The sequence below is a fragment of the Hyperolius riggenbachi genome, chromosome 4 (genome assembly GCF_040937935.1).
Source record: "Hyperolius riggenbachi isolate aHypRig1 chromosome 4, aHypRig1.pri, whole genome shotgun sequence".
Classification (NCBI taxonomy): Eukaryota; Metazoa; Chordata; class Amphibia; order Anura; family Hyperoliidae; genus Hyperolius; species Hyperolius riggenbachi.
In genome coordinates, this window is record NC_090649.1 from 411,010,942 (window position 1) to 411,026,652 (window position 15,711).

At 42.8% G+C, this 15,711-nt stretch overlaps 1 protein-coding gene across 9 annotated transcripts in view; it reads left to right on the forward strand.

Moving 5' to 3' along the window:
* The window catches only part of EHBP1 (EH domain binding protein 1), a 558,994-nt gene that overhangs the window by 205,577 nt on the left and 337,706 nt on the right, over positions 1-15,711 (forward strand). For all 9 annotated transcript variants that reach the window (XM_068232339.1, XM_068232340.1, XM_068232344.1 and 6 more), the window contains one exon: positions 14,831-15,020. In XM_068232339.1, coding sequence (XP_068088440.1) covers positions 14,831-15,020 — 190 coding nt within the window. The remainder of the gene's footprint in view (positions 1-14,830; positions 15,021-15,711) is intronic.

Consider the following 15,711-nt stretch of genomic DNA (forward strand, 5'->3'; position numbering starts at 1 on the left):
CTCTATAGGCAGTAGCAGTGTTAGGGAAACTTGCCTAAGGTCTCCTACTGAATAGGTGCTGGCTTACTGAACAGACAGAGCCGAGATTTGAACCCTGGTCTCCTGTGTCAGAGGCAGAGCCCTTAAAGTGAACCTCCGGACTAAAAATCGACTCAGCAGCACTGAAAAGGCCTGGTGTTTCTTTAACAGTTTCACAGCATCAGAACTTTGTTTCTCTTATACAAGCCTCATTTTTAGCTGCACAGAAGAAAATTGCCCGGGCTTTTTTCCCCTGATGCTGTGCAAAGCATGATGGGATTTCTGATTTTGTTGTTTTTGTTCTGCTGTTTTGGTGCAATTTTTTTTTTTTTTACATTTTGAATTTGACATTTGAAGCCTAGCGTGTGCAGCTGGGAGGGGTAATCAGGACACAGGACAGTTGGAACTGTGTCTTATGCTCCTTGTCACCTCCTTTCAACCAAAGAGATGGCTGCCCCCATGACAAAGATGGCAGCCCCCATGAATCACAAACATTTGCCTGTTCTTTTAAAACAGGGCGAGTAAGAGATTTTATTACCAATCTATTCTAATTGGCATAACTAATGTAACTGGATGACAGTATGTTTGTTTAGGCTGAAGTTCCCCTTTAACCATTACACCATCCAGCAGATATAGGGTTAACGCCCTGTGTTTACAAATTAGCTGCTCTGCTGAGGCAGCCAGCTGATGCAGCTAAGGGATCAAATTACACCTGTGATTAGTCTGTCTAATTCTTCCTCATCTGTGACTAAACTCTCTAAATACATACAAGGTGCATTTCTCTCTGTTTTCCTTCTGTCCTGTGCGAGAGTTCAGGTCCACTTTAAACTGGTCACATTACTTTCACTTTAGGTTTATATCTTAAAGGACATCCAAGGTGAAAATAAACTGAGCTAAACAATTGTATCTGTCCTCCTCCTTCTAAAAATGACCTTTTTTAGCTATTCCACAGTTTTATTTTTTATTTAATCTACTTTTTAAGTTTTTACTGCTCAAATCTCTGCTCAATGACCCATTAATTGAAGTATGCCAGAGCTAAAATCTTTGAACTATACATCCTTTTTATTTCTTTCCTGTTCTCAGAGGTTATGTACTGCCAGGAAAATGTTTTATGGCTGCTATTCCTTATCAGAGAGTGTTACATTATAGTCCGACCTGGTCCCGACCCAGACAGGAACTGTCACACACCTGATTTTAAACTCTATCACGCAGAGAAAGAAAAAAAGGAACACAGCATAGTTACTTGTGTGCTGGGCACTGTAAATACACTGTAAGTACAGTGGAGCGAAGATGGGGCAGGTCACAGCTGTTTGTACTGACTAGATCACAAAGGTGGCTGAACAGAATTAAACTGTCAGGGAAGGCTCCTTGTATGTGTTTTAATTTAGTATTTGTCTACCTGGCTGGTTGCTGTGATTGTGCATGCCTGTCAGACAAATAGCCGGGATCCTATAATTGTAATAACAAATTTAACTGCTTTGGAAAATGTTATTGCGTGATGACAGATATTTTAATTAAGAGGAGCATTAGAAGAGGAGCCCACAGTTTTAGAAGTAATTGAAAAGCAGGGCGTGTGGCTGTTACACAATAAGCTTTACACTGAGTGTGCTGCTCGGATAATTGCAGTGGGATCTGTTGGTTTAGGTGTGGATTTATGGATTTATTTCTCAGTTATTACAGTAGTAAAGAAAAAACAATTAAACACCTCTGTGTTATTCTTCATAATTCATATTAATGACTGCAATATATGTGCACTTATTAGCATCAGGTAGACCAACTGTCCTTCGCATGCTACACTTTCATAGTGTACTGATTAAGGGCACTCTGCCTCTGACACAGTCCAATAAGCTAGCGCTTATCCAGTAAGGAGGCCTTGGGCAAGACTCCCTAACACTGCTTCTGCCTACTGAGCGTCTCCTAGTAGCTGCAGCTCTGGTGGTTTGAGTCCGTCAGGTCAGGAGAAAAGCACAGTATAAATGGTCTGTCTTGTCTTCATCACCCAAGACAATTTGTGATTATTTCAGGTGAATGTTGGTTCTGTGTACCGGGCTCTTCCCACATCACTGGCCGCTCTAGATGAGATCCTCCATGCTAGCAAAATCTTGTCTCAATGCTGTAGTTAGTGCCCCTCTCCCCCCTCCACACACACACACACACACACACACACACACACACACACACACACACACACACACCACTTTTATTGTTGTTAAAGGACACCAGAGCCCCAATCATTAGGAGAACCGGGGGAAGCAGGCATGTATGTATGGAGAGCTGTCCAGATGCCAACCGCTTCCCACTTGCCATCCCCCCGCTCTCTTCTGCCGCCCTCCTTTTATACCTAACACACACCCGGAAAGGGCTGCTGGAGGGGCTTTAGGTATGAAAGGAGGGGTGTGGAGGAGAATGGGGGAGTGCTGCCTGCTCCCCCGTTTCTCTTAATGTTTTGGGCTCTGGTATCCTTTAAATCTCAAATACAGTTTTACACCCTTTCCACAGAGAGATCTTAAAACTTTTAATAGTTTTAAAATCGTTAATCCTGTAAAATAGTTCCCATAACGTAACTGGGTGAGGGGGAAAAAAATTACAGAGCCCTGTATGGCAACCCTCTTTCCCAGACCGTATCTTATCTAAACACACATTACCCCACCATACATCCCAACATGTTTCACCCCGTAAAAGATAGAGGCTTTGTCTAGAGTACTCAAAAGTGCTATACAGATAATATAAATACATTAGACATGGAAAACAAAAAACAGCTAGTGCGTCATCCTAGCCTCACAGCTATTATGACAAGCTTGTGTCAGGATCTATGTAGCTTCACTTACAGGGCTCAGTGAATTTCCTTCCCCTCTTTCCGTTACATTATGGGAACAATTTTATTGGCTTAACAAATCTAAAACTATTAAAAGTTTTAAACTCTCTGTGGAAAGGATATGAAATGGTGTATTTAGTACTGAATCCGCAGGTTTATCCTTTAAATCTTAGTCTGTTTTGGATTTTCAAATAAAGTGTTCAGTAGGGATGTTTAATGAGATGCAAATATTTCTGAGTTGATGCATGATTACGCAAATTTTGTATGATGATTTATGCAGCTTTAAAATGAACCAAACGAATTCTAGTGAGGTAAATATCCATTGGTCCATTTTCAAGCTGCATAAATTTGCATACCACAATGTGCATAATCTTGCATCAACTGGGCATTATTTGCATCTCTTTGACCATCCCTACTATTCAGTTTATATATACAGTGCATCTGGAAAGTATTCACAGCGCAGTACTTTTTCTACATTTTGTAATGTTACAGCCTTATTCCAAAATGGATTACATTCATTTTTTTGCTCAGTATTCTACACACAACACCCTATAATGACAATGGGGGAAAAAATTTTACTTGAAGTTTTGCCTATTGCCGTATCGCAGTGAGCGGCATCTAGATAGCCAAAGTTGTTACATTAGTCGGGTTATCGTCAGATAGTAAAGACGACCCAGCTTGGTAGTTATAAGATATTTAATGATGTCATTACATATCATTACATCATTACATATCTTATAACTACCAAGCCGGGTCATCTTTACTATCTGACGATAACCCGACTAATGTAACAACTTTGGCCATCTAGATGCTGCTCACTGCGATACGGCAATAGGAGCAGAGAGCGCGTCCTAGTTCCTATAGCAACCTTCATGGGAAGTGCCCCGGGAGGTGACGTCACGTCCGCCCTTCGAACGAGGAGAGCTCTGTCCCCGGCTCGGCGTAGAGGGACATAGGCTGATCGTGGTGAGGCACGCTGTGCGAAGCCAATCTTGCACAAGGTGAGACCTGTCCTGGGACACTGTCCCTCTGATTCAAATATACCGCTCAGTGCGCCCCCTTTTTCTTTCTTTTTTTTTTTTTTACTAAGTGGCTTTCTTCTGGTCACTCTACTATACACGCCTGATTAGTGGATTGCTGCAGTCATGCCTGTCTTTCTGGAAGGTTCTCCTCTCCCCACAGAGGACCTCTCTAGAGCTCTGACAGAGTGACTAATTGGGTTCTTGGCCACCTCCCTGACTAAGGCCCTTCACCGATTATTGCTCAGTTTAGATAGCCAGCTATAGGAAGAGTCCTGGTGGTTTTGAACTTCTTCCACTTACGGATGATGGTGGCCACTGAGATCATTGAGACCTTTAAAGCAGCAGAAATGTTTCTGTAACCTTCCCCAGATTTGTGCCTCAAGAAGATCCTGTCTTAGAAGCCTACAGACAATTCCTTTGACTTCATGCTTGGTTTAATGAAATTTGCTTGTTTTAAATTATAGTGCACTTATTTCAATTTCAAGTGACTGCTATTTGTCCTGTGCCCGTACATATACAAAACACAATAACGGTGAATAATTTTTGAGTTAAACTTGCAGAGCTTTGTGAACTTTATATGAATGTTGTTCATTCCCCCAGGAGTGGTTTCTCAGCTTTATAAGGCTCATATAGTGGATTTGTCTCTGAAATTGATCAATGAGGCATAATGAGCAATGGGACAAACAAGTAAAGCAACAGAAGCAAACTTACTGGTAGGAAGTAGGGGTGGGGGGTTGTTGGTCAGAGAACTTGGGTAAAGAGGAAGGGAGAAGAGGGAAGGAGAAAAGCAGCCCATTTAAAAAGAACCTGAATTGAAAATTAAAAGTCAAAATAAACATAAACACCTCATACTTACCTCCTGTGGAGTCTACTCCTCAATATCTTAAATCATCTTCTGCGTCCTGTTTGCCCATTGTGATCAATGGAATTCTTTGTTCTCCATTTTGAAAATGGCCATTACCCCATAACAGATTCCTGGTCAGCACACTGTTAAACTGTAACATCGCCCACTTGAGCTATAGGGAAACATGGACATTACCTTGCACATTCAGTTGTAACTGACAGCAGCTGATATATAACTGACAGCAACTGGTATATTTCAATTCTGACAAAATATTGTCAGAACTGGAAGGGATCACTGTAAGAAGAAAATGGTGAGCTTCTGAGAGGAACTGATGGCGAGGTAAGTATGTAATATTCATTTGCAGCTACATCATGTGTTTATTTTAAATTTTACTCAGTTCAGGTTCCCTTAAGTATAGTAAATAATCAATTGCAAATACTGGTGCATCAAATACATGTTACTCCTCAGAACCCATGGCCGGATTTTGGGCAAGGCCACAAAGGCACACATATGCAGGCAAGCTGCCAAACGTGAACTGCAGCAGTTGGGCAGATGTCTGGGACTCAGAGGCTGAAGGGGCAGCAGACGTGGGCAGCTTATTGTCTGTGACCTGGGCTGTCAGTCATCATCATCATTGGCCGCTCTACGAGTTCAACTCCACCCTCCACCCAGCTCCAACCTATCAGAGCAGAAAGCATTGATTTGGCCCATAAATGTAATAAAAATTATAACCATTCTGATAATTTCAGAGGTAGTTGATCCACAAAACGGACTGATAAAACGATTGACAAATTGGTCATTTGTAGTTGATTGGCACCATCAACACTGTCCAATCCAATCAATCGGAATGCATTGTGAAGAGTAGTGTCTGACTGACAGGGGAGGAGCTGTGGGCGCAGATAGCTTTGCCTTCGGAATAAAGAAATCCAGTATTAGTCAAAGAACAGAAAAATCCAGGCACCAGCTTGCATTTCAAAAAGTCACTTTTATATTGCTTCTCCAACCAACCACGTACAGTAAAAAAGGAAAGCCTTACAGCTGTTTCGCAGGGAGACCCTGCTTCTCAGAGGCAGTAACTTATATACAAAGTGTCCGCACACAAATGCTTGCTTACTTAGCCTAAAGACATAACAATCAGTAGAGAGGCCTTCAGCGGCAAAAAGTACAAATCTGGCGCTATCAGAACCTACGATGGAACATGGATGATCAAGAAAGAGCTAGCAAAGTAAGTCTTTATTGGTTCCATGTAAAAGCATAGGGCCAACGTTTCAGAGCCACGCAGGGCCCCTTTATCAAGGCAATGTTTGCTCGGAGGCAAAAATAGGCTGCTGATCCCAGATGAATACACATCGCTGTGTGCAAGTGTCCAGAGCAGCCAGACTCCCACTTCCTATACAAGAATTTCTGCGCAGCAGACAGATTTTTGCCTCCGTGCAAACAATACCTTGATAAAAGGGCCCTACGTGGATCCGAAACGTTGGCCTTATGCTTTTACATGGAACCAATAAATATTTACTTTGGATGTGCCAGCTCTTTCTTCTTTTGAATATTGCATAGATGTCATCACCCCCTTTTTCCACCTGTTGCACCTCCCTTAACCACTTAACAACCTCTGCCACGCTTATCTACGCCCCTTTAAAATTCACCTGAGTCACAGGGGCGTAGATAGGCAACTCCTGTTTATTTTCCTGCTGTGCGCGATCGCGTTCGCGTGCGCGATCGCGTCCGCGTGCATGCGGACGGGCATACGCGTCGGGCACCCGCTGGTCTGTGATTGGCTGATGTGAACATGTGTTCACAAAGCCAATGACAGTGCTTATTCATGCCGAATGTGTGTAAACATTGTATCAGTCACTATGCTGTTACAGTTACTGAGATCACTCGTGAGAGGATCTCAGATAACTAACACAGCATTAGTGACTGATCAGCATCAGTGAGGGTTTTTTTAAATAAATTATACCCCCATTAAGCCCATTAACCCTTGCCTCCCTTAAATGTGAAAATTGCTGTGGTTTTTAGGTGAAAAACCCTGTGGTAGAGAAGTGGTTAAAGACAAAGGTGGTATGGTATACAGTAATCATACCACAATAAAAGCAAATATAAATAGTTGATAGCACCAACTGAACTTCTAATCCTACTTCCTGAATAGTGGATGGCATTCACTCTGCAGTGCTGAGTTTCTAGTTCCAAGATAGATCTGATAGAAATATGTCTTGGATGAACTGTAAAATCAATATGATCTATCGCTATTCATCCATTGGCCACATCACTATGTCTAGAGCCGAGATTGGGAATCTAATTATGTAAAATCTAACTGCTCTTAATCACTGTGTGTGTGTTTGACTGTGAGTGAGAGGTTGATTGCTGTTCAGAATGGGAGGGTAACCTGATTTGTGACACATCAGATCTGGCAGCATCCCTAGTGAAATCCAATACTCTGCACATACCCCTGATTGCATTACTCTTTAGTGGGAAAGCATAGGTTGCACAGGGGTGAACAAAAATAATACATCTGATGGATTACAACCTCTCAGTCAGGGAAATTTCTGTTCTTCATTTCCAAATTGCTCCATTTGTTTTTTGCCCTGTTTTTTTTCCCCCCATTAGCCATATTAGCCTCTGTGCACTCTCGTCCTCAAAGTAATGCAAATGGGCTTTTTAATTTACTGGCTGGAAAGCAGGTCGAACCTTTAATGTCATGCAATTAGATTTGTTCAAGCCTTTAGTAATAGGATGCATATTTTGTATTGTGGAAAGCATCAATGCAAGTGTGCCACACGTTTTATGCTTATTTACAGGTGATTATTTCATATGATGAAGGCATTGCTATATTTGCCCAGTGCTCGAAGGATGAGTGTGCACATCTTGGCAACCAGAATACATGGCTGGGATTCCTAGAGGCAGCCTCAGTAGTGTGTGTGTGTGTGTAGTGTGTGTGTGTAGTGTGTGTGTGTGTAGTGTGTGTGTGTGTAGTGTGTGTGTGTAGTGTGTGTGTGTAGTGTGTGTGTGTAGTGTGTGTGTAGTGTGTGTGTGTAGTGTGTGTGTGTAGTGTGTGTGGGTGTAGTGTGTGTGTAGTGTGGGTGTAGTGTGGGTGTAGTGTGGGTGTAGTGTGGGTGTGTGTGTGGGTGTGGGTGTAGTGTGTGGGTGTAGTGTGTGGGTGTGGGTGTGTGTGTGTGGGTGTAGTGTGGGTGTAGTGTGTGTGTAGTGTGTGTGTGCGTGTAGTGTGTGTGTGTGTGTGCGCGTGCACAAACTTTCTCACTCAAAGCAAATCAAAAATAGCTTTATTGGCATGCGCAAGGTACATACAAGTATCGCCAAAGGAAGAAGAAATGGTGGATGTGAAAGGTGAAAGAAGTTGAGTCCTGGGGGGGGGGCATACATATATGTATGCCGCTGGGTGAGCCGAATGATGGGGCCCCGAATTACCCTTACACGCCCACGCAGTATAACATTACTGCTATGGGGCACTAGGTTTGGCACTGAGCGCCATGTGCTGAAACAATCTGCTTCGCTGGTGGGTGGGATAGAGGTATAATAGGTAAGCAGTCTGGACATTTTTAGGTTTCCACTTCATTCATGCTCCTCTCAGTCTGTGGCATGCTGTGATTGTCACTGTGGATTTCTCTTCTCCCACTAGGATGTACAGTTTTCTCTCATCCTCTGAGTGAAAGTCTGGAATTAGGTTCATCAATTTCTTAAAGTAAGTGTCCCAGGTTGCAGTAAATGTGGGGCAGTGCAGCAGGAAGTGCGCCGATTCATCGAGGGGCTTCTGATCAGTTTGCATAGTCTATTCTCTCTAGTTTTGTACATACCATATATAATCTAATATAAGCCGTCCCCCCCCCCCCCCCCACTTTCACCTAAAAATGTGGAAAAAAGTGACTTGCATATAAGCCGAGGGGAGGTAGTGCAGAGGTCTAAAGTCATTGTTTTGTTAGCCATAGACTACACATCAAGCACCCAATCCTGAAAAAGACAGTGCTCCCCAATCTATGCAGCGTGATTTTACAGGATATGCAGCTATGACCATGCCCCCCCCCCCCCCGGTCCCCCCTCCAGAGCAGAGCAGTATGTAAATTACAGCTGTGTCTCAGTCAGAGAGCCCCCCCCCCCCTATTATGTGCAGCAAAGTTTGGTCAGATTTTTAACAATAGCTTTGTCCCTGTTCCCCCGCCAGAGTGGAGCGGCATGTAAATGTCAGCTGTGTGCTGATCTGATTGCCCCCTCACAGTATACAGAATGATAAATAGTGGAACGTGCTTCTTTCACTCACTACTCAACTATTGTTTAGTGCCAGAGTAAATCATCGCTGCAAACATTCCCACAATAAGTGGGTGATCTTTACTGACTGGGAATGGCGGTTCTTTGGCCAACGTTGCACACTATAATGATCGAAACGTCAATCGTTGTCCATGGTCAAGTAGTGTATGGCCAGCTTTAATGTTGAGGGGTGTTTTGTTGGACCCATGCATTTTCATGTAGGACTTCTTGTTTTCTCTGCGGATAATTGTTATGCCTTTGAGGGTATATTTTTAAGCTGGATCCCCTGCTGCAAAATGAGCTTGGGTCTGAACAAACACCTCTTTGATGGCACAGGGGAGGACTGGCCAGGGGGGAAAGGGGGAGATTTCCCCCCAGGCTGCCTCTCATTTAATGATTTAGGGCTGGTACAGTGCTTGCTGCATTCAGGTTTTTGTATAAGGCAATGTGAAACATTAGGCTGGCTAAGAAAAATAAAGGTGCAATTACGGAGCAATTAGAGGATGGGTAAGCTGGTAAATGTACACAACAAGATGCAGAGCAGAGGCTTGCCTGCAGGGTCCATAGAAAAAAAAACCTCTGTCTGCTTTCAAACCGTTATAGCTCCCAAATGTCCCTCTTCTGAAGGGACAGTACCTCTATGGACATAAGTGTGTGTTGGGGGGGGGGGGGGGGGGGGGTCGGAGTCTTGGGGAATTAAGGTGGCCATACATCTGTTGTCTCGGCGATCAACCAACCGTTTTGACAATTACTATCGGATTGGGTGAAAATCTGTGCCGCCACAAGCATGCCCAATTGACGATTTGACTGATTTTGGGTGGAAATTGGTTGAATCTGAGATGCTGGGAAATCTCAGGCCGATGTGGTTGATTTGGTGTGCAGCGGTAACGACGTGCGATAATCATGAACAACGGACATATCGGAAACCCCTTGCTGTCATCCCTCCAAATGTATTACCGTATGTGACCCCCGGTGCCTGTGCAGTTATACTTTACCTGTCACACTGCCCTGGGAGCATCCTTGCTGTATTTCCACATGGGCGCCCCACGTGACTACCAGCATGTAGCACGTGGGGTACGTATCTGACGTCATTTGGGCTGGGGCTGCCATGGAAACGGGCCTCTAGTTTGTGTTTTCCCCCCAGGCTGAAAGGTCCCAGTCCTGATCTCTGAATTCTTACTTGATATTCCAGTCTCTATATACCTTGTCAATGCCAAAAGAGAACCGTCAGTGTTGCTATGCTTAGATTTACTGTTGTGTATTTTTTTCCTTTCTTTACTTTTGAACTATCAGTAGCATACCATAAAGCAGGACTGAAGCCATCTTTCCTGGGTCGAGTCATTAGAGACTTTTTGTCTATAGCACCAGGATTTAATTTGCTGCTTTTTTGTTGATACTTTTCAATTAAATAAGATCTATTGAATGTGAACATTATGGTTGTACCGTTGAAACCTGTACCGTTCATAGTTTCTTTCTAGTGTTTGTGTCTGCTTATCGTTATCTCGCCACTTTGCACAGTATCTTGTATCTTTTCAAGGAGCAGAACAAAGGCAAACAAGGTTTCTTTTTTCTTCCATCTTGTTGTTCAGTCATCACCCTTATCTTTATTTTCATGTCAGACTGCCTATGTAAAGATAACTTCTTAAAGTTCGGTGAATTGACAGCTACTTCCTAACTCTTTTTCTAACTAGATGTTGCCCTTGTCCCTTGTATTTCTCCTCTGAACCGTGCTCTTCCATTTTGTTTCACCAGTTTCATTTTTGACACTTGACCCATCTTTTGTTTCTCAAGTGTCGCTGTTTATGAGAAGTGCTAACACCTTTTAAAGACTCTGTCAGTCACTAGTAACTGTGTATGTATGTGTGTGTGTTTATCACCTGGACAACCACTGTCATCTCATACTTCTGCAATTAGTAGGAAGGGTTTGCACTTAACTGAATTGCAAGATATATCAGGGTTAATTTACAAAGATCAGAGGACAATAGAGCACACAGGAGAATCTAAAGGCTTGTACACATACTAGAATGTACTTGGCCAAGGCGATTGTCCTGCAGTGTGTCAGCTGAGACTTAGAATGTGTACAGGTATCCAACAACTTCATTTAGCAGTCTGACATCCGGGATCTCTAAACAGCAAGTGACAAACAAGCGCATTGTTATACTACTTAACCTGCTTGCTGGCAGCCGCTGACTTGTGCTGCCCATCGTCCCTCCTCTTCCACCAGTACAAGCTGCTCTGCTGTAGCCAAGTGGTCTGTCTGTGTAGCCCTCATGCACCAGTCACCTTACCGATCAATGCATTGTCCTTCGGGGCAACAGTTATGTTTTCATTTATTAATTTCACAGGTGTCAACTTCAAAGCCTGCGCTTCCTATGCAGCCCAGATTGCCATTTTATGTGGCCCCCTTAGGACTTAAAATGTGCATAATTGTAAGCAGCAAAAAAACAGTACACTGTCTTCCCATCTAAAGGAGCACAGCAGTGATAGTGAACCATTGTCAGTTTGAGCAGGGGCACAGCAGCAGCAACCCACGGGGCTCCCCTGGTGAAATTGACATGGACCCCCTCCTGGTAATACTCTCCTTATTTGGCTAGTAAAGCAAACGCATACACACCTTGTTAACTCCTCCCCCACATCTCTTTCTGCATGTTGCAGTGTAATTACCTGCTCCAGAGTTGTCGAGTCTCTTCTGTTGTTCCTGGCAGCTGTACGTTCTGTACTTGCATACCTTTAGCTCCATATCTTTAGCTTACATAGCTTTAGCGCAGGGAGATTATACTTATCCACATCACTCCCGTGCTGAAGAGGGAGGAGGAAGGCAGCCATAGCCCCCTGCCCATGGTTGCTATAGTTATGGCATTTAATTTGAGACTTTTCAGTAAAAGATAAATCTTAACAATTTGGCCCGTAACTTGATTGAGTTTAAAGAGAACTCGAGGAGGGTTTGAAGAATATTATCTGCATACAGAGGCTAGATCTGCCTATACAGCCCCCTAAGGTCCCCCTACACTCTGCAATCCCTCATAAATCACAGCCACGCTGCTGACAAACAGCTTGTCAGAGCTTGCTGTGTTTATCTCTATAGTGTCAGTCTGCTGCTCTCCCCGCCTCCTGCAGAACTCCAGTCCCTGCCTGCATCCCTTCCCTCCCTGCTGATTGGAGGGATGGGACGGGGGCAGGGACCGGAGCTATGCAGGAGGCGGGGGAGCAGCTGAGACTGACACTACAGATGTAAACACAGCCTCACAGCATGGCTGTGATTTATGAGGGATTGCAGAGTGCAGGGGGACCTTAGTGGGGTTTGGGATAGCAACAGAGGCTGGGCTGTATAGGCAGATCCAGCCTCTGTATGCAGATAACATTCTTTAAACACACCTCGGGTTCTCTTTAACATCCTTGATTTATTTTTTACCCAATAATTTTTTTTTTTTTATTTTTTTTTTTTTAAATAAAAATCATGTTACATGGTTAATAAAAAAAAAAAGTTTCATACCTCACCTGGGTCTTATGCATAAACCATTCAGCAAATTCATGATCTCATAAGGAATTATATGACCGCAGTCATGTACCTGCAAAGAAAAGTCATTTTTAATCGATTTTCTTTGTTTTAAGATTTTACAGATGTTGTCATTATATTATTCTATAACCCTCTTAAGGGTTGCAAAAAATTGCCACTTAATAGTTGGAAATTAAAAAAACAAAACAAAAACCCAATGCAGGTTTGCTGGATCAGTTGCATTCAATAGTTTTCCCCAACCTTTATGAATCGGATGATTGCCTTAGTAGCACACAGTAATCCTCAAAAGAGCACTATCACTATTTGTCCAAACTAAGGGCTGGTTCGCATTGGGATGATTTTTCAGCGATCAGCAAAGCGCTGCTACAATGAATCGCTATGGATACATTCACACCGCAGCGTTTGTGATTTCAATTAATCAACGCGCTGCATGCAGCGTTTAGGTGGCGATTGCTCTGTGATTCTTGTTCTATTGAACAGGAATCACAAGTGTGAATCGTGGCAAATCGCGAGATTTGGGCTGCTGGATCACGGACGCAAACATGATCGCTGTAAAGCGCCCAATGTGAACCGGCCCTAAAATGTACTAAGTGACTTTTTACTATGCAGCTGTTAAATACAGTAGGTAGAATTAATCAGACAGGTCTGAACCTTTTTATTAATTGGTTTTGTACTAGTCTTTTTCTTCATGGCGGATTCTCAGGATTTCCTTTTCAAAAGCACTCCCTGGATGGGGATGGCACAGCCCAACTGCCAGAATATTGTACGGGTAAGTAGTAAGACATACTGGCATCTTTTTATAGGTCATTTCCAAGGGGTGCTTTTGAAGAGAATAAAGGAAACCATGAAAATCCCCCATTAAGAGATGCAGTAGTCCAAAACCTGTCAGGAAGAGGCTTAGACCTGTCAGGTTAATAAAACCTAAGTGACAGCTTCATAGGAAAAATGTAATTTAAGTGCATTTTACGCAGTAGGTGGGTGACTAGCAAGAGCCTGGTAATGGTCACGAATGAGGCTGGTAGTGTGTATCACAATTTTGTTTTGCAGCATCGGTGCCTGTGCCTTTGCCTCCCACATATCCCCCCCCCCAAAAAAAGCCATACTCTGCAAAAGGGACTACAATAGGAACATAAGAAAATAACTGCCCGTGCCAGGATTAGATTGTGAGCTCTTTTAAAGGGACGGTTGGTGACATAACTGTATACACCACTTAAAGTGCTGTGGCAGACGTTGGCTATATATACACACAATATGGTGATATTATTTCACTTCAAGCATCCAACTAAGAACAAAATAAGTTACAATTAGATCTGTATGTCAGCCCAGAAAAGTGCTATAATAATGTTTTTCATAATAATATTATTTCACCTTTCTAGATGTTCTGCTTTAAGTCAAAATTGACCTCAGTAGAACAGTGCCACCTTGTGGCATCATAAGGATGAGTGATATTTATTTAAAAAAAAAGAGCATAACAGAAGTGTGTGATTATAATTAGGAAAAAAACGGGGAAGATTTACTGATGATCAGGGATGTGGTATTATGTCACTTTAAAGCTTTGGTTTTGTACACCGGAATTTTAAACATTGTAGAAGCTTCATAAATTATTGCTAGAAGAGGACTTGATTTGCATTACATTTCTCTTCCTTCTGAACTAGTTTGGAAGGGTGACCAAACTGCAGTTAGCTGGGAACTGACCTAACTAAGCATTGTTTAAAAAAAAAAAAATAATGTATTCAGGTAAGGTACGACTAGTCACAGGCAGAAGCCAATGATATGCAAAAATACTACTAGCAGACCAATCAATGATGTGCAGATATTACCAACACTAGGCAAATTCTGATGATGTGCGCATAATACCAATGCCAGGCAGAAGGCAATGTCGGACATAACCACAGTGACAAATCACCCCCCCCCCCCCCCCCCCAAACACCACCACCACCACCCTACAACTAGTAGCGACCCTGTGGCCAGCCATATAGCTAGTGTAGCCACCAACTTCTTCATCCCCATAAGTGTGACCAGTGTGACAATGGAGGTGAAGAATGAAGAAAAGATTCACCTCAGAGGTTGGCACTCTAACTTTGACACACTAAATATATTGCTTGTGGCATCTTCTACTATTAACTTTCGAGCTCCCCCAAACAGCTAAAATTTCTGATTAGAACACTTTTCTGTCTATCAACATACAGAAAGCATGTTTTTTTAATCTGGTTTAATTGTGTTCAAAGCTGTGTGTTTATTTTATCTTCTGTATTTGCAACTGAGATTTATTTTATGCAGTAAAACTATGTTACAGCCACACTACAACCTGTACTATAAAAAATTAAATAAAAATGATTGTAATGTTTACACAGGTCAAACCCATTTTTTGAACCCAAAGATGGTCTAGATGTAAGCCCTGGCAGGGCTGTGAGGGAGCCTGAGATGGAGAGGAGACAGAAAAGGAAAGCCCCGCCTCCCCCGGCACCACAACCAAAGAAGGAAGAACCAGCAAGCGCACCGCTGTTTCTTCCACCAGGGAAGGACTTCTCCTCTTCTCCGAAGGTAAGGCACTACTGCATATTATTCAGCATCTCCCTGTGGATCTCCTTATGTGATATGTAGGTGAGACGTTACTTGCCATGATTTCTCTGGGACTCTGTGTGTTTGTGCCACTTACCTACTATAAACACGGTGCTGATCATGGTGCCTAATCATCAGCATGTTCTTTACACATAGACCTCAAATTCTCTTGTGGGCATTACTTGCCATAATTCTTTCCTCTGGTTTACATAAAGAGTCTGTGTACCCAAAAGTAGTACTCTATGTAGAGGTGGCGTCTATTAAGCTGTGACACTGAACAACTAACTTGCTTCATATACAGTATACTGAAAGTATCTGAGGTGGTATAGTTCATGGCACAGTTCCAATGATTCTGAACATAGCTTTGTTGCTGTAGTGCATCTTTGTCCTTTCCCTCTGTTCATATGATTATATAAAAGGACAACTGAAGTGAGACAAAGATGGAGGCTGCTATATTTATTTCCTTTTATACAATACCAGTTGCCTGACAGTCCTGCCGATCTATTTGGCTACATTAGTGTCTGAACACCACTAGAAACAAGCATGCAGTTAATTTTTCAGATCTGATAATCTTGTTATCAACGTTGCAAAGTTGAAGGAGAAAGAAAGAATCCGGGCACCATCCATCCACATGAATGCATTTATTCTTACAAGGTGGGTTGCGTTACAGCCT